Source organism: Carassius carassius, chromosome 39 (genome assembly GCF_963082965.1).
Source record: "Carassius carassius chromosome 39, fCarCar2.1, whole genome shotgun sequence".
Classification (NCBI taxonomy): domain Eukaryota; kingdom Metazoa; phylum Chordata; class Actinopteri; order Cypriniformes; family Cyprinidae; genus Carassius; species Carassius carassius.
Genome location: NC_081793.1, coordinates 10,044,285 through 10,066,544, shown reverse-complemented (window position 1 = coordinate 10,066,544; position 22,260 = coordinate 10,044,285). Strand labels below are relative to the sequence as shown.

General features: G+C 39.5%; 1 protein-coding gene across 3 annotated transcripts in view; it reads right to left on the bottom strand.

The window, feature by feature from the left end:
• The window catches only part of med1 (mediator complex subunit 1), a 124,640-nt gene that overhangs the window by 11,917 nt on the left and 90,463 nt on the right, over window positions 1-22,260 (bottom strand). For all 3 annotated transcript variants that reach the window (XM_059530665.1, XM_059530664.1, XM_059530666.1), the window contains 5 exons: window positions 21,097-21,168; window positions 20,917-20,991; window positions 4,001-4,164; window positions 3,797-3,908; window positions 3,403-3,527 (listed from right to left, as the gene is read on the bottom strand). In XM_059530665.1, the coding sequence (XP_059386648.1) occupies window positions 3,403-3,527; window positions 3,797-3,908; window positions 4,001-4,164; window positions 20,917-20,991; window positions 21,097-21,168 (548 nt within the window). The remainder of the gene's footprint in view (window positions 1-3,402; window positions 3,528-3,796; window positions 3,909-4,000; window positions 4,165-20,916; window positions 20,992-21,096; window positions 21,169-22,260) is intronic.

Genomic DNA, 22,260 nt, shown 5'->3' with positions numbered 1-22,260 from the left:
ACAAAGCAGACAAAACTTTACTAATAAACGCTTTAGCACAAAGACAGCATATAAATATTGTTGCACCATGAAATGTTCTCTATATGGCAGTGCTGTTTTTTCATGTCACAATGGTCAGATTTGTTGTTGTATGACATTGTCTATGACAGTGTCAGTTGTTTTTTACTTAATTTTTTGATAGTACAAGTATTGGTTTGGTGTTCCATGAAATATTCTCTATATAAAATCTTAAAAGGTCAGTTAATCCAAAAATTAAAATTGGCCTGTGTTTTACTAACCCTCGAGGCATCCTAGCTGTATATGACTTTCTTCTTTCATCTGAATCTATATCAGTCTGAATTATATTGAAAATTGTCCTGGCTATTCCAAGCTCTATCATTGCAGTCTGCGGGTGTTACAGTTGAACAGTCTACAAGTCGTCAAATAAAGCGCATGCATCCATAATAAAACATGCCTCACACGGCTCCAGGGGGTGAACGAAGGCCTCCTGTTTTTGTAAGAAAAATATCTATATTTCAAACATAAGCACTTTTCTCTCACTTCCGGTATATGTCATATGCGGAAGCTATTCCAGCGGATGATGTAGGACGTTGGCATTGTGTGATTAGTGACGAATGCGGAGAGAGAACAAAACAAAACGCAGGCCATGAATTTGGAGTACAAACCTAGGTTTGTAAAGAAAAATGTTGGAGGATTTAAATATAAACCAAGAGGAGACTGGTTTTCCTTTGCTAAAGTAATGAAACTTTGGTTCCTTTGCACCTATAAACAAAATCGCTAGACTAGCATATTTCAATATTTTCATATTTCATATGTACTGCGTCAACATGAAGGTCCTATTTTTTGTGATCTTTCCCATTCACTCTAAATAGCCAGTCATTTTTGACCTTTCAAAACAAAGTCAATGATTAATGATTAAAGTACACTAGTGTGATAAACAGTGTCAATTTTCATCATATTTAATATTGTGAAAATTATTAATAAACAATGCTTTTTTCACTCAAAAAATTAGATGCCTACTCTTGGATAAACAAGGCTTACAATTAATCAGATGCAAATATAAATACAAAACCAGTCCTAAATTAAAGAAAAGTTGACAAAAAGATTGAATCCAATATTTGGTCATAATATAGCATAATGAGTGATTTATAAGCAATTTTTTGAGGCCGGGTCATTTTTGACCGGGAACACCATAAGTGTGACTTTGTGCCATTTTGCTTATAAAAGTCTTTCAAAATAAACTCCCTGATTAAACATTAAAGTACACTAGTGTTATAAACTGCAAATTTTCATCATTTTTTTTATTTAATATTGTGAAAATGATTAATGCTTTTTTCCCCCACTCAAAGTAGATGCCTACTCTCAGAAAAACAAGGCTTACGGTTAATCAGATGCAAATATAAACACAAAACCAGTCCTTAATGAAAGAAAACAAGTTGACAAAAAGATTGAATCCAATATTTGGTGATAATATAGCATAATGAGTGATTTATAAGCAATTTTTTGAGGCCGGGAAATTTTTGCCCTGGAACACCACAAGTGTAATCGGGTTTTGAACACAACACATGGGTTAACATCATTAACAAGCTCCTCCCGTGTAGATCATCCTTACCCCATCAGGCAAGATCTTGCACAGAGCTCCAAACCAAGGCTGATTGACAACTGTTTTGTATTTCTTCCATTTCCGAATAATCGCAGCAACAGTCGTCTCCGTCACCAAGCTTCTTGCTGATGGTCTTGTGGCCCATTCAATCCTTGTGAAGACCTACAATCTTGTCTCTGACATCCTTTGACAGCTCTCTGGCCTTGCCCATGGTGGTTTGAGAGGTTGGAATGGAAGACGAGCTGACATTAGGAGTAACTTCTTAAAGTAGCAGGACTTATCCATGTTCTACATGGGCATATATCATCAGATCCTCCTGTCTGCACTCTCTTCACTGGGCATCACAGGGATTCCACTTCGCTGGTTTGAATCTCATCCAACTGGTAGGTGTTTCAGGGTGGCCTGGGGAGGGGTGGTTTCCAAAGCACATCAACTGGTCACTGGGGTGCCTCAGGTATTATTTCTTGGACCCCTCCTCTTCTACATATACACTACATCACTGGGTCCCTCCATACAGGCACATGGCTTCTCCTACCATTGTTATGCTTATGAGACAGCTCTCTCATTTCAACCAGATGATCCAACGGTAGCTGCACGGATCACAGGCTGCCTGGCGGACATCTGGGTATGGATGAAATAACATGACCTACAGCTCAACCTGGCAAAGACAGAGCTTCTTGTCTTCCCTGCCACTTCAACTCTAGAGCATGATTTTACCATCCAGCTAGGTTCTTCTACAAATACCCCATCGACTTTGGTCAGAAATATTGGTGTAATCTTTGATGACCAGCTGACCTTCAAAGACCACACTGCAAAGACTGCCCGGATCTTGCAGGTTTGCATTGCACAACATTAGAAAGATCAGGCCCTTTCTAATGGAGCATGGTGGACAACTTCTTGTCCAGGCCCTTGTAACTTCTAGGCTTGACTACTGCAATGCTCTTCTGGCTGGACTTCCATCAAGCACAATCAAACCTCTACAAAGGATTCAGAATGCAGCGGCACGACTGGTCTCCAACGAGCCCAAAAGAGCCCATGTTACACCTCTCTTTATCTCCGTGCACTGGCTACCGGTTGAGGCTTCCATTAAGTTCAAGACATTAATGCTTGCATATAGAACAGTCACAGGCTATATGGAATGCTGAATCTCTGACAATTTTCAAGTGACAGTTGAAAACTCAACTCTTTCGACGCTACTTGACTTCATCATAAATAAAAAGAAAACTCTCTTTATTTATTCCTTCCCTTTCTAGCTTGTACTTATTTGAACAATGACTAAAACTTGGTTTTACAAGCACTTCCTGTGTCTGTTTGCCTCTTTAAGAAGAACTGCTTTATGTATTCCCCAATTGTAAGTCGCTTTGGACTAAATGTAAATAATCAATCTTTGGGGCCAGTAATACTGTTGGTTGTTAGGGACTCAAATACTTAATTCACTCACTGAAATGCAAATCAATTTCTAACCTTTATAAAAAAAAATATTTTTTTTTTTTAACTGGATTTTTTTGGCTGATATTCTGTCTTTATACATTAAAATAAACCTCCCATAAAAATTACAGAAAAATTACTTTCATTTCTTTGTTAGTGGGCAAACTTACAAAATCAGCAGTGGATCAAATAAATATTTTCCCCACTGTATACCGAATGATTTTCATTTTGTCATTTAGACAATTTAATAGCAGAAGCACAATAACGAATAAAAAATAACTACACTGATGTAGCAGTCTACTAAAGTCATCCAACATCTAAACTTCAGATCAATTCTACATCCAAGTTTTCAAACAGGATTATATACATACCTGTAGTACTGCCCATTTTTTTTATATACGATAAAGAAAATGGCATCAAGCGATTCATCTTCAGGAAGAAACATGCTGGTAAATCTACACAGTTTGAGTTTGTAACAGAAGAAAATGATGGAGTCCTAAAGGGGGAAAATATATATTGAAAGAATGAAGCCTTACATAAATATATAATAAATCATTAACAAGACCAATGGAACAACCAGTACATATTTCTCATGGAAAGTTATCTTGTGACTTTAGGATATAATGCACAAGACAAATAGGCCCCTGGTCAAGTATGCGCTGTGAAAATACTACTCTTCTCTGGAAGAGATTACACCAGATTACACTATAGTAGAAACAAAAAATAAAAATGTTTATCTGAATTTTAATTCTTTGTAAATCTGACCCTTTGTTGTCAACTGGATGAGATCCTGTGATAAGCGGAGCGATGGGTAGCTTGTAAACCGATGTGGTGCCCTCTACAGTCACCGACACACTCACACCTAAAGTACGGGGAACTGCAGAATACAGGAGAAGATGGTAATCAATGACCTTTGATTATAATATACATACATATATATATATACAACTGAACTGTTTGTTTTCTTACTATTGACAGCACTGTAGTTCAGTTGGGCTCCTGTTTCCTCCTCAAAGATGTCATTTGGAGAAACATAACACTGTAGAGATACTAAATGACCGCCACTCCTCGCTGTCAACAGACCCACACTACCGTGAAGTATGGTCTCCACAGTGTTGGCATTAGTGGCTATCCTACGGTAGAAATTGATTGAGTTAAATATACCCTTTCAAAATATTACAGTGGTTTTTATCAGAGGTCAGTGTTCACATAAAACAATTCTTTATGTAGAGTATGCCTGACTGTACAGCTGCTCAACTCACTTTATCTAAAATATCTCAAATAAAATTGTAATTCATTAGTTCATTACATACTGAAATAACTTCTGACCACTTCATCAAGAGCATTGGTCATGATGGAAGAAAAATGCTACATAACTGATTAAGATTACTTTTTAAAATTATGTTCTCTCAAAGTTTGTAAGATCCATAGTCTGAAGTCTTATTTTTGCTTTATTAAAATGAAAATATTCACAAATATGTCAATCAACTCAGAGTGGGAAGATTGAATTTATGAATTAAATATAAACAAAAAAACTATTTGACTAAACTAGCATATAGTTGTACTTTTCCAATTATAACTGAAGAAGAGTAATCAAAGACAGTGCAGTTTGTAAAAAAAAATATATATATAATAAGTGATCCCAACTGAAGGCCAAGGTGAAAGGAGCATTGTGCAAATACTGTTTATGTAGATATACCTTCCTGCAAAGATTAGCTCCAACTCTAATCAAACAAACTTAAACCAGCTAATAACACTTGATAATTACAGACAGATGTGTTGTAGCAGGGCTGGGACCAAAATGGAACCAAAAAAGGGCAGGAAAGTTGAGTACAGGATTGTACACCCCTGAGGCCATCTTTAAAAATATTTTGGTTTGCAGTAACAGTAATTTTTTACGGCAAATAACACCAAATATAGGTAAATCCACGGACAACAGGCCAACAGAATGTAAAGACCAACATTTCTGATGATTTATTGGCGTGAAGTTACGTGCACAATGACAAACAGGAGAGGAACATTTTTGAAAAACAATAAGCAGAGTGGACTGCCATAATGCAAAACATTTACTGCAGGCTTCAACATGGCTGTGTTTACGATTAGAAATGTCAACAACAACAAAAAATTGCATAGGTGATTCTAGGGCTGTCAAAAAAAAAAAAATAGAATTTCGAATATTCGTCGAATCTAAAATAAAAATCCACATTCAAATGCAAAAACGTTGCATTCAAATTTTAGGTGTGCATTAAGGAATTAAGTCCATTCCATCTCGCCGCGCGCACAGTCGTGTCTACGCAACTTTCAAAGGCGGACGAGCTCTACACGCAGTAGCTGCTGTCTCATTTTTTGCGGACGGCCAAAGTATACTTGATCTTTATCAGTGTTATGTTAGTTATGTCAGGTTATGTTAGCCTATCCAGTTGAAGCCACTACAAAAAAAATAAAAAAAATAAAAAATAAAATAAAAATAAAAAAAGAGAACATCAATGTGGAGAAGATCTTGTATACATCTAGGGAGTTGGACGAGTATGGCCTAAAGTCAAAACCTCGATTAATTGAACATTTTACCTCGATTACGATTAATGAACGGTTATTTTGTTTCTTTTTAGTTTTTTTTGCCCTCATAGTTCACTTACAAGGTTTGTACTGTAAACAGGGCCATAGTTGGGGTTTGCGGGCCCCGGTTCAGTTTGTACCAGTGGGCCCTGTTTGAAAGTAGAGGTCGACCGATATATCGGTCGGCCGATATATTGGGCCAATATTTGTCATTTTTTAATATATCGGCATCGGCCGATATCCGTGTTTAGTAGCGCCGATTTAAAGTCAGGCACGTAAGGCGGGCAGCCCCGTGTTATTGGTGCGGTGGAAAGTGCTGCTGCTGCCACTGCATGTGAAGCACCCCAAGCCAAAACTTTTGGAAGATTCAACAACAGTCCTGGGAGATAAAGGTAGTCAGAGAATTTCACTCTGTAAATGGGGTGGAGAAGTTGGCAGCTCTAACAAACACTGCAGCGTGACGTTACCAAAGTAAACTGTCTCTGACGTTACTCCGCCCCGCTCACAGACAGCACCGTGCTCGGAGAGACAGCTGTCCTGGAGCTGCCCAGAACGGTGAATGACATTTGTTCGGAAGCATGGTTTGATGCAGACAATAACCAGTTTTCCATCCAACTCATTTGTATTTAGGGATGTCAATATTTGATAATTTCCATGATAAATTAATGATCAATTAATTACTTTAATGCTGCAAAATGCGTCTGCAGCGGTATTATTATGTGCAAAAGCCACTTGAAAAAAAAGCTTTCTCACCCGAATTAAAGGGGTTTTAGTCTGAATAAAATGCTAGTAGCAGGACTGTAAAATGAATAGATGTGATTATGATCATTTGATAAAATGAAGAGAGCGCGCCATACGTTGGAGATCATTTTACTTTGTTGACTGTTTCCCGTCAAGGAGACCGCTGAATGCGCCTCTTTAAATGGTTTCGTGGTGCTCGTTGTTGTATTTTAAAACGCATCTGCAATGTTTTCAAATGACACACTATAGTAGTGGTGCAATGGATCATCATTGATCCGTGATCCGTTCGAAACAATATCTTCGGTTCGGCACACACGTGACCCGCGGATTGATTTATGAAAAAAAAAAAAGTTGTGCATGTTTAGTCCACACTCAGTGGTCATGGCGAGGGGAGGAACGGAGGAGCTTGAACGGCCCGCGCATTTTGGATTCCCTGTCAGATATAATGATGAGGAAAGAGGTTAGAGTGAAAATATTGTGCCAGATCTTTATGAACACGAGAAGAAAAAAGTTGTGGATGAACTATCCCGAGCATCCTCTGTTGCGCTTACGACAGACGGGTGGACGTCCAGGGGGACGGAGAGCTCTGTGACGACAACTGCTCACTTCATCACAGCACACTGGAAGATGAGAAGTCGGGCTATTATGTTAGAAAGAAGATATTATGTGCACTTTAAGTTGATTTCATATATTTTAATTTAATAATTTAATGTTAATAAAAAAAAAATACAAAACGTATGTTTATTTGTCTTGGCCTTTTTTTTTTTTTTTGCTGAACCCGAAAAATTATCCGATCCATAAGAGGACGAGCGAGCGCGGGTTTGACTAGATGTATTTGGAGGTTATTGCTCACATCTCGTTCTGCACATATCCAAATGTTTCCATATTCACAATGTATCTGAATGTTAAACTATAATATCTTTTATTTATTTAATGTAAACTATACGGAAAAGATCATCCTCTTCACATGAGCAAAAACGTCCTTGGCATAACAGCAGAGTGGACCGGTATACTACGGTCTATTTAAACTGACCAGTGTAACCTTTTAAATGTTTGGTTGACTTTATTTTAATAATGAACAGACTTAAAATAAAGTTTGAAATTAGAACAGATTTTAGATGTTCTGTGTCATTTATACCAAACACAAATGTTGCTGGTTGCTAGTGTGTTTGCAGCACTACTGTTATTTATTTTTTATATATTTATTTTTTTATATTTTTCAGTTTAATCGATTTTTATTTCTAAAATTATATTTATTTAAATGTATATTTAAGTTTACATTTATGTTCCAACAAACTTGAAAAATTCTATAAAAAATAGATATATATATTACCTGTTTTATATATTTAATACTTGGTCAGTTTATTGATTTTGTTTGGTTAACTTTGGATACATTTTTTTATTTTAATACCGTGCAGTGCACAAAATTAAGATTCAAGAGATGGTTCAAGTCAGTGCCCAATAAATGATGATAAGTTTAGAAATGTTGTGCATCCACTTATTATTAGTGTGACATTTTTGCATGCAAATGTAGGGGAAAACTTCAAGATATCGGCCCTAAAAATCGGCAGCACATATCGGCCATCGGCATCGGCTATAGAAAAACCCATATCGGTCGATCTCTATTTGAAAGTGTTTAATATGTAGGTTCGTTCTGTTTATTTGTTCATCAACATGCCCGCCACGTCCCAGAATGCAACGCGGCGCCCAAGCCCTATAAGGCGCAGTCACTCTAAGAGACAATGAATGCATCCAATATAATACACATACAATTTTTTTCTCAACTGTTTACTTTAACTTAAATCATAACTGACAGTTTTTTTTCGAACATACTATCCAAGACGGGTATTTTCACATTTTTTATGTATTTGTCAGTACAAGAGCAAAAACAGACAAATTCTGTGTTCAAAGTGTTTTGAGACGCCTCTCTCTGCGTGAGCCCTAAAGTGGGCTCTTACACATCCTTTTCTGTTTGTTTAAACTGCGAATTTGTTTTTGTTCGTTGAGGTGCAGGAGGAACTTAAAGGATAACTTTGCAAACGAGAGATCGGTTCAGTGTTGCTGTCTGTGAGACGCGGCTCTCTCTCCAGAGTCTTTTGAATGGTTACAATTGCAAGTAGCAAGGCTTAATAACACGTGAAAATGATATGCTTTCGTGTCGACACGCAGCTGCGTTCTGTCAACTGTCCTGAGCGTCTTTTTAGACTGGCCTCAGCCATGAGACGGTTGAGATCGACTATTAAAGGTGGGATATTTTTTCCTATTGAAAGAACGATCATAGCTCACTATCAGCAGTTATTTTATCTATGTTCGTAACATTTCTGACATATTATTGCTCGGTGTAAGATAAATAAAGATTAAAGGTAAACAGTACCAGTACGAGTGATTGCGAGTGTGAATTAGTCATACCGTCTTCTATATTATTGTGAAGCTGGGGGTTGTAAATAGCCTAGTTCCTTCAAAAGTAGAAAATTATGCTATAATAATTTTTGATATTCTAAAATACTTTAGTGATAAATCACAGGACAGCGCTGACAACTGCGTTCCTCTTCCTGCGATCTTTACAGCCATGAGTTTTCATGCCACAATGCAGGTGTGTGAACATGGTAGCTCGATAATAATACACATCCAATCGTCTAATCGCTTGAACGTCCAAACCATAAAACAAATACAACTGACAAAGTTTAGTGAAGACTTCAGGCTCACCGCTCGCGCGCCATCACTATGTGTTGAACAGGCGTTCACCTCCGTGTTTTGCTTTTATGCCACTTATTGGAGAGCAGAGTCATGTGGCTACACACGCTTTTAAGGGGGAAGTATTTACAGGAAATAACCAACATCGGAAAATTACGTCGGTTAGAGGTCCTAAATTTCGGTTTCGATTACTTTTCGATTAATCGTCCAGCCCTATTTACATCAAAACTGAAACCAAGCCATTCACACAGAACGCATATTTCGCGCATTTTCTAGAGGGACACCATTGGACTTGCGTCTCGCACAAGAGAACGGCATGTTTAGAAAGACATGTAAAATTAATGCATTTAATTTTATTTTCTAAAAATATCTTGAGACTTTATGTTGGGTTTTTGTTCCCCATCCCACTATATCTCATGTTTTTAAATGAAAAAAAAAATATTCTGTGTGACTGGTTTTCTGCCCTTTTTATTTATTTAACAATGCATGCATACATGACGCTGTTTTGTTTATAGTTCTGTAATGAAGAGAGGGAAATAATTGGAATGTATGTGTTATTAATGTACACGCCCCTTAATTTGAATAAATGGTTGTGGCTTAATTAAATTAAAGTGTACAGCTGATGCGGGAGGAGATGATGATTATTTAAGAATGGTTTGAGTACTGTTCGAGAGATTCCGCAAGCTCTCACTTGTGGGGAAATGCTAGACGGCCGCTCGGGATAATTAGTATCTCCGGCGTTGAAGATAGGCAGTCAGTGGTGGGGTAAATGTGTTAGACAGTTAGGGATATGACTTTGGGCTAGGAGAGCTCGTGACCGATGTAACTGTTTAAGATAATACCGAGATTGGAGAAGCTGATTAGGTCTATCGAGGGATGTAATTGATAAAGATCTCAAGTGTATCCTCCTCACATGATGTGAGCTCGGCTGTTCTGCATGTGGACTCATAAACTGATAATTGAAGATTTCCTGTGTATCTTCCTCCCCTGACGTGAGCTCGTCCGCTTTGCATGTGGGCCAATTTTGGCTAAAAAGGGGGGTAATGTGTTTTATGAGATAGTGTTATGTTTTAACAAATAATAAAGAATTGTGTGTAAACTGCCATCTGAGTGTGCTGGTCTCTGCCTTCCCTGACCTTCGTGCGGTTGTTACAGTTCTTTAAGCAACTTAATAATAATTGGTACATAAAAATGATTTTAAATTTTATGTTGTTTTTTTCACAGTCATGTATTCTAATGCTTTGAATAAACGTGCAGTAATATTTTGCTCGATGCGCTATCTTGAGGCCTCAGAAGAGAATCAAAAAGCTTTTCTTCACCCTAACTGAAATTATGCATTTTAAATTCGAATACAATTCATACAGATCATATTTAAGTAAAAAATTCTGTGGCAAGGGGGGCGTGGTTTGGTGGAATCTGCAACGGGAGAGAGACGAGGGAGCAGAGCGAGGCGTAAGTAGGTCAAGTGCAAATAACGAACACGTGTGTTTGATTGCAGTAATTGGCGTGGAGAGACTGGATATAAGCCGTGACACCGCAGAGAGAGGGAGAGAGACACGCTGGGACCTCGTGCACTGCTGGGAAAGCAACAGAAAACGAATTCTGAGTTATTGATTGTGATTATGCAGTAGTACGCTGTTTATGCCAAGAGGGCACCATTACTTGTTTATCATCAAATAAACAAGCGTCCCAGCAACAAGGCGTCCCCTGTCTTCTTCCTTCCTACCAAGACTGTGTAGAACCACATCACACTGGTGCCGAAACCCGGGAAGGAAGATCACCGCCGCCATGCAATCTCCATCAGGTACACCATTTGCGGACATCATCCAGTCGCTCGCCGGTCTTCTTCAGGAACAACACCAACACATGCTGGCGATCAAGGAGGAGCAGGACAAACGCTTCGAGGTGCTCCTCCGGGCCCAGCATGAAGACCGCGAGCTGTTCCGGAGCTGGGTAGACCGGGAGGTCCGGGCCACCCCCTCATTCAAAGACAGCACATCTCCTCTGCCGCTCAACAAGATGGGGCCTCACGATGATCCGGAGGCTTTCCTGGATCTTTTCGAAAAGTCGGCAGAGGCTCGAGGGTGGCCCCCCGGGGACTGGCCCATGCGGCTCATTCCCCTGTTGTCCGGAGAAGCGCAGGTAGCCGCTCACCAACTGCCAGTCCAAAACCTCCTGGTCTACCAGGACCTCAAGCGTGCCATCCTCCAGCGGGTCGGTCGGACCCCGGAGCAACATCGCCAGAGGTCCTTTGTGATGGCACAGCAGCTCCAGGACTCCTGCCGCAAGTGGTTGATGGCCGACAGTAGCGACGTCGAGGACTTGATCGATCGTGTGGTACTGGAGCAGTTCGTGGCCAAGCTGCTGAGGAAGACGGCGCAGTGGGTCCAGTGCCACCGCCCGACGTCGCTGAACCAGGCCATCCAGCTGGCGGAAGACCAAATGGTGGCGTGTCCAGGGGTCGGCGAACCCTTACCATCTGCCTCTCTCTCTCCCTCTCTCTCCTCCCTTCCCCTCCCCTCTATCTCTCCAAATCTGTCCCTCTCCCTAGGTCCCGTGGAGGGCTTCCGCCGAAGCTAGCCCCGAGGTGGAGGACGGGTTACGGGGCCGAACCAGCAGTGAGGCCCAGGGTGGGAGTTCGCCCACGGGGTCCTTTCCCTAAACCACGCCCTCTCCGCTCTCTCCTCGCCAATCGCTTGACCCACTTCCTGCCGCCAGGGCGGCGGTAAAGCCTGGGCCGGCCTGTTGGCGCTGCAGGGACCCAGGGCATTTTATTGATAGGTGTCCGCTGATGGAGGTGGGGACATTGATCCGGGTCCCCGACGCGCCACAGGCTGCCCTCGATCAAGCTGGCCTATACCAAATACCAGTGAGTATCAAGGGGGGTACCTATCAGGCTTTGGTGGATTCAGGATGTAACCAATCCTCCATCCATCAAAGTCTGATTCATCCGAGGGCATTGGATAATAGCCGCATGGTTAAGGTTCGGTGTGTACATGGGGAAGTGGTGAATTATCCTATTTTGCCTGTGGATATTCAATTCAGGGGAGAAAAGCATAGAATAGAGGTGGCAGTTAATCCGCACCTCAGGCATCCAATAATTTTGGGTACGAATTGGCCCTCGTTTAATAAATTATTGGGGTATTTGTGTTCGGATGTCTCTTGGGGGAAAAGAGACAAGGCTAGAGTAGCGGTTGCGCAGGTGGGAGAGGCTGAACCGGAACCTCCGGAGCCTGTTGCAGGGGAACCGAGTGCTCTCGAGCGGAACATCCTCCCTGAGCGCGATGATTTTCCCCAGGAACAGTCCCGCGATGAAACGCTGAAAAACGCATTTGATCAGGTTCGTTCTATCGACGGACAGCTTCTCCACCCTGATCAACTGCTCTCGTATCCTTATTTTTCAATTTTAAAAGATAAGTTGTATCGGCTGATCCAAGACGCCCAGACAAAGCAAGATACAACCCAGTTATTAATACCTAGAAGCCATCGGGAAATGCTTTTCCAGGTGGCTCATTGTAATCCAATGGCCGGGCATTTAGGGCAAGCAGCTACACTAAACCGTCTCATGGCCCACTTTTTCTGGCCGGGCATTCACGAGAATGTGCGCAGGTGGTGCGCGGCTTGTTGTGAATGTCAGTTGGTGAATCCACCGGCCACCCCAAAAGCACCATTGTGCCCCATACCGTTAATGCAGGTCCCCTTCGAACGAATTGGCATGGACCTCATCGGGCCATTAGAGCGGTCAGCACGGGGACATCGCTTTGCATTAGTTCTGGTGGACTATGCAACGCGATATCTTGAAGCAGTGCCTCTCCACTCTATTTCCGCTAAGAGTATGGCGAGTACAATGTTTCAATTAATCTCCCGGGTGGGGATCCCAAAGGAGATCCTCACCTATCAGGGCACGGCGTTTATGTCACGTACTATTCGCGAGCTTTACGAGTTATTGGGCATTAAATCGATTCGAACGAGCGTCTATCACCCACAAACAGACGGGCTGGTCGAACGATTTAACCACACGTTAAAATCCATGATTCGTAAGTTCGTTCGCCAAAAATTGGGATAAGTGGCTAGAACCCCTCTTGTTCGCTGTACGGGAGGTCCCGCAAGCCTCCACAGGGTTTTCCCCCTTCGAGCTTCTTTACGGGCGTCATTCCCGCGGGGTCCTCGATGTCCTTAAAGAAACTTGGGAGGACGGACCTTCTAATAGTAAAAATTAAATTCAATACGTCATGTACCTGAGAACAAAACTCCACACGTTGGGGCGGCTGTCAATGGAGAATTTGTTGCAGGCTCAAGACAAACAGAGTCGGTTGTACAACAGGGGAGCTAGACTACGTCAATTTGCACCGGGAGATAAAGTGCTTGTATTACTCCCTACGTCTAGATTAAAGTTACTCGCGAAGTGGCAAGGATTCTTTGAGGTCACACGGCGAGTTGGGGATCTCAACTATGAGGTAGCTCAAACGGATAGGGGCGGGGCACATCAAATATATCACCTCAACCTACTCAAAAAATGGTCTGAGGCTGAATCAGTGATGCTGGCAACGGTAGTGAGTGGGGAGGAGGATCTCGGTCCAGAAGTGAGTTCAAAAACCCAATCTCTCGCTCTGGCCCCTGGAGGAGACCACCTCTCGCCCTCGCAGCTCACTGATATCAAGTCCATTCAAGCAGATTTTGCTGATGTGTTCTGCCTGGTCGAACGGATCTCATTCAGCACCATGTTGAGACTGAGCCGGGCGTGGTAGTTCGCAGCCGGCCATATAGATTACCCAAACATAAAAAAAAGTGGTTCAAAGGGAGTTAGAGGCAATGCTAGAAATGGGAGTAATAGAAGAGTCTAACAGTGACTATCGGCTAGCCCGATAGTGTTAGTTCCTAAAACGGACGGCTCAGTGTGGTTCTGTGTGGATTATAGAAAGGTGAATGCTGTGTCAAAATTCGACACATATCCAATGCCCAGGGTGGACGAATTGCTTGATCGACTAGGCACTGCTCGCTTTTGTTCGACGCTGGACTTAACTAAGGGTTATTGGCAGATCCCTTTGTCTCCCATGACCAAAGAAAAAACAGCTTTCACAACGCCGTTCGGTTTACACCAATTTGTTACTCTTCTGTTCGGTTTATTCGGGGCTCCAGCCACCTTTCAGCGTCTGATGGACAAAATTCTCTGTCCGCATGCTGCATATGCCGCCGCCTACCTGGATGACATCATCATCTACAGTGGTGATTGGCAGCGACATATGCAGCATTTGCGAACGGTCCTGAAGACGCTGAGGAGAGCTGGGCTGACGGCTAATCCGAAGAAGTGTGCAATTGGACGAGTGGAAGATATCTGGGTTTCCACTTGGGTCATGGACAGGTGCGTCCCCAAATTGAAAATACGGCAGCAGTTGCAACTTGTCCAAGGCCCAAGACCAAAAAGGAGGTTAGACAGTTCCTGGGGCTGGCAGGTTATTATAGAAGGTTTGTACCTAATTTTTTGGATACTGCTAGCCCGCTGACTGATTTAACTAAAAAGGAGGCACCAGATAGAGTCCAGTGGACGTAGCAGTGTCAGCAGGCTTTCACCCAGATAAAGGCTGCTCTGTGTGGCGGACCGCTCCTAAATGGCTCCCCGTCCTGAGTCGGGCAGTGGGGGTATGTGGCAAGGGGGGCGTGGTTTGGCGGAATCTGCAACGGGAGAGAGACGAGGGAGCAGAGCGAGGCGTAAGTAGGTCAAGTGCAAATAACGAACACGTGTGTTTGATTGCAGTAATTGGCGTGGAGAGACCGGATATAAGCCGTGACACCGCAGAGAGAGAGGGAGAGAGACACGCTGGGACCTCGTGCACTGCTGGGAAAGCGACAGAAAACGAATTCTGAGTTATTGATTGTGATTATGCAGTAGTACGCTGTTTATGCCAAGAGGGCACCGTTACTTGTTTTATCTTCAAATAAACGAGCGTCCCAGCAACAAGCCGACCCCTGTCTTCTTCCTTTCTACCAAGACTGTGTAGAACCACATCACAAATTCGAATTTAGTTTTTCAGCTATTTTGACAGCCCCAGGTGATTCTAGCCTGAATCTATATCTGTATACATGAGACTGTCTGAATACCGGCAGAATTTACATTTCTGTTGTAAAAAGAGAAACATTGTGCAGAAGTATTATTTGCTGTCATGTGTGTGTGTGTCCGAAGCTGCAGTTGCTGTGTGACGCGTGTTCCAAAAAAAAAAAAAAAACCTGGACGAGCTCCAAAAAAAAAAAAAAAAAAAAAAAAAAACCTGGACGCATTCCGAGAGAAGGTCGTTAAAATCAATTTCCTATTTTCGTTTTCGAAACTTGTGTTGGTTTGTCCAATCAATTCATTCAATAGATTTTCAAACATAAAGTGACAGTCGACACGGTCACGGTTTTAGACGGGAGAAGGGATGGGAAAAGATCTGGGCACAGTTTTTCCAGAACTTCGTGCCAAGTTAAAGCGGTGTCGAGCTGTTTTAATGCATTTTTTAGATGTATTATGGTGCCCGAACCCGTCTGACTTTGAACAGTGACCGCGAACATTTTGTTTACTGCAGCCGCAGCTATCATTACCAAGCGCGAACTGTTGACTCTGACAATGAATGAGAGTCTGAGACGAAGGGAACGCACACGCCATAGTGTGACATCCGTTAACCAATATTGTAAACATAGATGACGTCACAGGGTTTTTTTAAATTAAGGAAGATAGCCTTCGTTTGTATGTAGGCCTAGGAAATTTATATATTTACAATACTTAAATATAATTAATATTTTATTGCTTTTGTATTAGTTGTTTGAAGAGTAAAAAAATTGGTTGGTCTTAAGGCAAATTTACAATTGGCAAGTCAGTCGGGCAAAAAAAATAAAAAATTGAGTCTGTCCTTAATTGACGGGGCGGTCGGGTTACGGCAAACAAGAATATTTTTAAGGATGGCCTGATTTAAAGCTTCTTGGCTGCCTCAAGGCATTTCTTTAGAAAGAATGATAATGCTGCCACTAAAGAAACCATGATAAACATAGCTACTAAAGGAACAATGAATTCTTTAATGTATCAAGAAATTTAACATGGGAATATATCTGCACAGCAATTCATGACTGTTAATGTCTACTCAACTGTTTGTGTGTTACTAGTTTTGTTAGATTGTGTTTGTCTGGAATTTAGTTAAATTAACATCAGACCACATAATGTTATTGTTTTCACACATTAAAATGTAGCATTGTGACAACAGTTTGCAACCAAGCAAAGTCTTCAGCACAAGAATCAGCAGATAAAGGGTTACTGATTACCATATTTATGTACTATATTATAAGGAATAATGGAGTAATAGACAATTTCAACGGCTATTTGTCAGTTTAAAGAAGTGACATCTTTGTTCCTTGGGACATTTTCAGTTAGTGGTCAAGCGCATTCTGAACAATTTTTTATTACTTTTTCATCACTAGGGTTAGTTCACCCAAAAATGAAAATTAGCTAGTTTTACTTACCCTCGAGGCATCGTAGGTGTATATGGCTTTCTTCTTTCAGACAAATCCAGTCAGAGTTATATAAATAATTATCCTGGCTATTCCAAGCTCTATCATTTCAGTCAGTGGGTGTTGCAGCTGAACGGTCCACAAGTTTTCAAATAAAGTGTGCGCATTCATAAACATGTACACCTAGGATGTTATGAGAGTGAGTAAAACAGTGTAATTTTCATTTTTGGGTGAACTAACAATTTAAGCTTGGCAAAAGTTAATTTAAACATACACTGATGTTTTAAACAATAATAATATTATTTTAAAATATTTGCATTGAATTAAATAATTGTTTTTCTACTTTCTTTAGGAAAGCCATCATCTGTAATGCAAGACACCTAAGACAGAGCAGGAAGACAAGAAGGACAGCTGATCATCCTGTGTCAAACCACATGTGACCATATGAACCCCCAGATGTGTTTGAGAACTTGAGGATGAAATGCAATGTAGTACTTAAAGCTGCTGATGGCCAGGCCAGATAGCAACTTCTGCTTTTGATATATCCTCCCTTGTCCAGAGTAGTGTTAATTTCGTCACCTATTTTTAATTTGGTCTTAGTCTTAGTCTTGTGCCAAATGTCCTTGTTAGTTTTAGTCATATTTAGTCATTCACATATCTTTTTTTGTCAGTCAAGTTTTAGTCGACTAAAAGTCTTGTCATTTTAGTCTAGTTTTAGTCAAAAGAAAACTCAAGGTATCTCAGTCGACTAAAAGTCTTTTAATTTTAGTCTAGTTTTAGTCAAAATGTTTTAGTGTTTTTTTTAAAATAACACATTATTACTGATAAACATTTCAGTAATAAAAAATGTCATAATTACCTGACAAAATACACTTGTTGAATGATTTTTGTTGGATGCAAATGTTAAATGTGTCTGGTTTTCAAATTCTGATTTAGGAGACACATTCACAAATGATTAACCTGATCACAATTTTTTACTTTATTGATACTGCTTTTAATCGTAATGCAAAGACCGGTCATCAGGACATAAGCTGTCATATACAATAAAAGAGCCTGTGCAGCAACAGGAAATATAATTTAACACAAAAAGCCTGCCTAGACGGTGGACTTGCGCTCAGGAATTTTTTTTTATTTTGTTTTTTTTGAGCAGCGTGTGGACAAATTCTTTTTACGCACACACTATTTTATTTCTTGATAACGATCCGCTGCTAACTATAACACACAAATATCGAGCCTCTTCCTTCGACATAGCATGTCGTCAGCGCTCGTCACTCTTGTTCGCTTCAGGTGTTGTGTGTTCAGCAGTTTCGTGTTGCAGCCACAGGCTGGCAGCAACAGGAGTATGAGACCTGTAACTTGAGCAACAGCGCGAAGCCGCAAACTCGTTCTGAATTTTTAAAGGCGTAACAGTTGATGAAAAAGCAGAGACGATTGTAGACGAAAATGAAGAGAGATTTTATCTTAGTTTTTATTTTATGCAAAACATTTTCGTCTCGTCTTTTTTCGTCAAGAATAATGCATGTTAATTTAGTCTTAGTCAGCGTTTTTGGACAGTGGTGCAGTCTTGTCATCGTCTCATCTTAGTCATGAAAAAAAAGGTTGTTGACGAACATATTTCGTCTCGTCTCGTCTGACGAAATTAACACTAGTCCAGAGACTTATTACTCCATTTCTGTTTGTCAGATGTCTGTGAAACATGTTTATGTCGATGTCTCAGTTGTTTTTATATTTTTATATAAATTGTTTTTTATCCCATTTTATATTCATGCAAATATTTACACTGTCATAAAAGCAGTTGAAAGTGAGAGGATGTTTTTTTTTTTACATATAGTACAAAACTTTGGATATATTAGTGGTCACAAAGTTTGGACACATTACTCTCTTATGCTCATCAAGCCTGCATTTATCTGATAAAAAAAAATACAGACAAAAACAGTAATATTGTGAAATAGTTACAATTAAAAATAATGGTTTTCTATTTTAATATACTTTATTTGTGATGCAAAGCTGAATTTTCATCAGTCTTTCAGTCTTCAGTATCACATGATCCTTCAGAAATCATTCAAACAGGCTAATTTGATACTCTGTTATCATCAAAGTTGGAAACAATTATGCTGCTTAATATTGTTTTGAAACCTGTGATACTTTTTACAGGATTGATTGATAAATCCTGGCAGATAATTATTCAAAATACATATATTTTCTTACAATACAAGCCTTGAATCACTTTTTAGCATTTTAACATCCTCAATAAAAGCATAAATGTTGTTGCCAAAAATGAAAGAAATTTTTTTTACTAACCCCAAAGATTTGAACGGTTGTGTATTTTGTCACAAAACATTTCTATTTTAAATAAATGCTGTTCTTTTATTCTCCAAAGAATCCTAAAAACTAGTAGATGTTCCGATACCCTTTTTCTCTTCCTGATACCTGGGCTCAGGTTATCGGCCGTTACAGAGTACTGATCCGATACCTGGGTGTGTATCTGTATATACAGCTGTATATACTACTAGCCCTGTGTACATTGCTAGAATTATTTTATGGTGTGCTTCAGACATATCCCTTAATAAAACATGAACAAATACATGGTGAACTACTGTATTTATTACAGTATTTTTATTATATGACATGAATTTGAGAGTAATATTATTTATTTTCTTAAGCGAAAAAGAACTTCAAATGCAGCCAAAAATATAAACCCGCAAACTAAAAAAGGTATTTTAGTTTTACAATATAACTGTATAAAAGACTGCAACAAATAAGTCTAGGAATATTTAAAAAATGATATATTAATCAGATAATCTCTTTACAACAAAACAAGTAAAAAACAAGCAACCGTCTAGGCAAAATATTATTAATAGAGACGTATTATTATTACTACATGGAGACATAGCTAAATCTACTCGAGGCTACAACAGTAGCATTGTCAATTTACCTTTTTACCAATTTTACCTTTTTTGAACATTTATTTTGATGGGTTGCCATGAAGATCTTTGAGTGTCTGTGTTTATGATATGACAGTTTTCTCAAATGAAACGGTAACTTCTCATGAAGTGACGATTTATGCGTTTGTGTCCTCATATATTGATACACGGCAGAGACTACAAAACAGCGAGCTCCTGCGCATCTGCGCCCGTCACCCACAGAGATGTAGAATTTGCAGGAATAATATTTAAATAGTATTTTGCAGTTTAATATCAATGCATGCAAGTGTCATTTGGTCAGTACTTATCTTTTGAATATCTAGGGATTGTGCTGAAAGGTGCCCCACGCATTCTGTTTATTATTATTTACAGGCCTCCAAAATACTCTCCAGCCTTTGTTGAATAGGTCACAGAAATGTTATCAATGATTTCCTCAGAGTTTGACTGTTTTGCTATTGCAGGGGATTTTAAAATTCACATAGACAATGCAGAAAACAAAACTACAAAAGAAATGACTCAGCATGTGCATGGACGCACACACAAAGGTGGACACACTCTAGACTTAATTATCAGTAGGGGTCTAAACATTTCAGCCATTGTTATTAAGGACATAGCACTATCTGATCACTTCTGTATTTTCTTTGATATTTTCATTTCTGCTACCACTGAATCTAGATCGGTCTCTGTCAAAAGGAGATGCATTAACAAGAAAACAAGTGTACTATTTATGGAGGCTATATCTTTAACACCAAGCATTTCTGCAGACTCTATTGATATTCTCCTTGATTCCTTCAACTCAAAAGTTAAGAATGTTATTGATGATATTGCTCCAATAATAGTCAATAAGAAAACAAACAGACAGAAATCAGTTTGGAGAAGATCAACAGCAGTACAGACTTTGAAAAGACAATGCAGAAAAAAAAAAGCTGAGCGAATGTGGCGGAAGACAAAACTTGAAATTCACCATAGCATCTATAAAGACTGCCTTCATGCTTTTAATGCGAAACTAGCCACAGCTAGACAGAATTTCTTCTCAAACCTTATAAACAGTAACTTAAATAACACTCGTGCTCTTTTTGCCACTGTTGAGAGAAATTCAAGTATCATCAATCAGATATTGAGCTTTAAGCCATCTGGAAGACTATTCAAGCAAACCTTTGATGTTCTTTGTAAGTCTGCACCTTCTAGTCAGATTTAAAGGATCAGGTAATTTCAATCACTTTTTTTCTTTAAATACCTCTATTGTGTTTTCGCTAGACTTAAGTATATGCTTGTTTTCACAGATCTGAGATTTAAAAATGGTTACCAGAAATGCTTTAGGTACAGACAAGCACAGTAGCATTCCAATGAGTTTGTTGTTTTCATCCTTGAAATGCTCTATACCATACATAGAACTACAATAGTGTCATGTCCAAAATGGTGCTTTTTTTTTTTTTTTTTACTGCTGTAGGGCAGAATATTTATTCTTGACAAAGAAAAAACAAATCCGTGTACCTGAACATATGCATCATCTTGGTGAGGTCTAACTCCAGAGACTGAAGTGCTAAGTACATCTTTGTCTTTAATTTGCTGTGAAACAAAAAGAGAAAAAAAAGTATATATATTAAAACGCAAATTGTATCAGGAACTGAAAGAATTTGATTAATAAATAAAACAAAAAAGGGGAAACCACACTTGTCTCCAGGAAGCTTGTACAGGTTGACCAAGCCCTTCAGGTGTTTGGAAAACTCATCAAAATGTTTGTCTCTGTAAAGAAAAAAAGAAAAAGAAAAAAAGGTAATGTTAAATACATTTATTACTTTCCCAGTGACAACTTCACAGTTGTTGTTACTAGGGATGTCAATTTTCGATCATTTCCATGATCGACCGTCGTTTAAATTAACCAATTAATCGATTAATCGTAAACCTTAATGCTGCAAAATGCGCTTTTTGAAGCAGCAAAGTATGACAGGATTTGCAAAACCGAATTAAAAAACCATCACCAACAACAAAAAACGCTTTCTCACCCAAATCAAATGGGGTTTAATTTTAATAATGTCAGTAGCAGGATTATAAAATTAATAGATGTGATTATGATCATTTTATAAAATGAAGAGAGCGTGCCATACATTTGAGATCATTTTATTGACCGCTGAACATGCCTCTTTAAATTGTTTCCTGGTGCTCGTTGTTGTATTTTAAAACACAATTGCAATGTTTTCAACTGACATTATGGCATTTAAAATAAAATAATCTCAAACGTAATTGTGGCTTGTGTGGCTGTGCTGTGCAGTCTGAGAACTGCTTCCATCGGTGCTGCTGAAAAACACATTAACCATTTTTATCTGAGTATTATGACCAGTACTTAGTTTGATCCTGCTGGATCCTGTTGCAGAAAATGTCAGATTTTTAATTTTTACCGGTTAGACGATAAATCATGTTAAAATTGACCCAAGGTTACCATTACCGTTTCATCTTTTTATTATCATTAAAACCGTATTAGATTACCGCGATTTGAACAACGGGCGATAAATGAATACTGTCCAGCATAAAGAACAGTTTTCAGTAACAGTCTCAGGTGCGCACAGCAGAGTAGTTTCAATTCGAGTCAAAACAGGGCAGAAAACCTGGGAGGTTGTAAAAGAGTGCTAAGGGAATTATTCAAATGAATATATGAATTAATGAATTATATGAATGTACCTCTGAAGGTTTTGACCAGGTCTTGAAAACTAAAAAATAATTCAATCGGTTCACTCCGAGCAGAATTCTATATGTTAACGTTTCTGTTCTGCGTTCCTCTGATATTATTACCATTCCGAAACCAGTTCGGGTGGAAGAAATACCTGTTAATAACGTTAT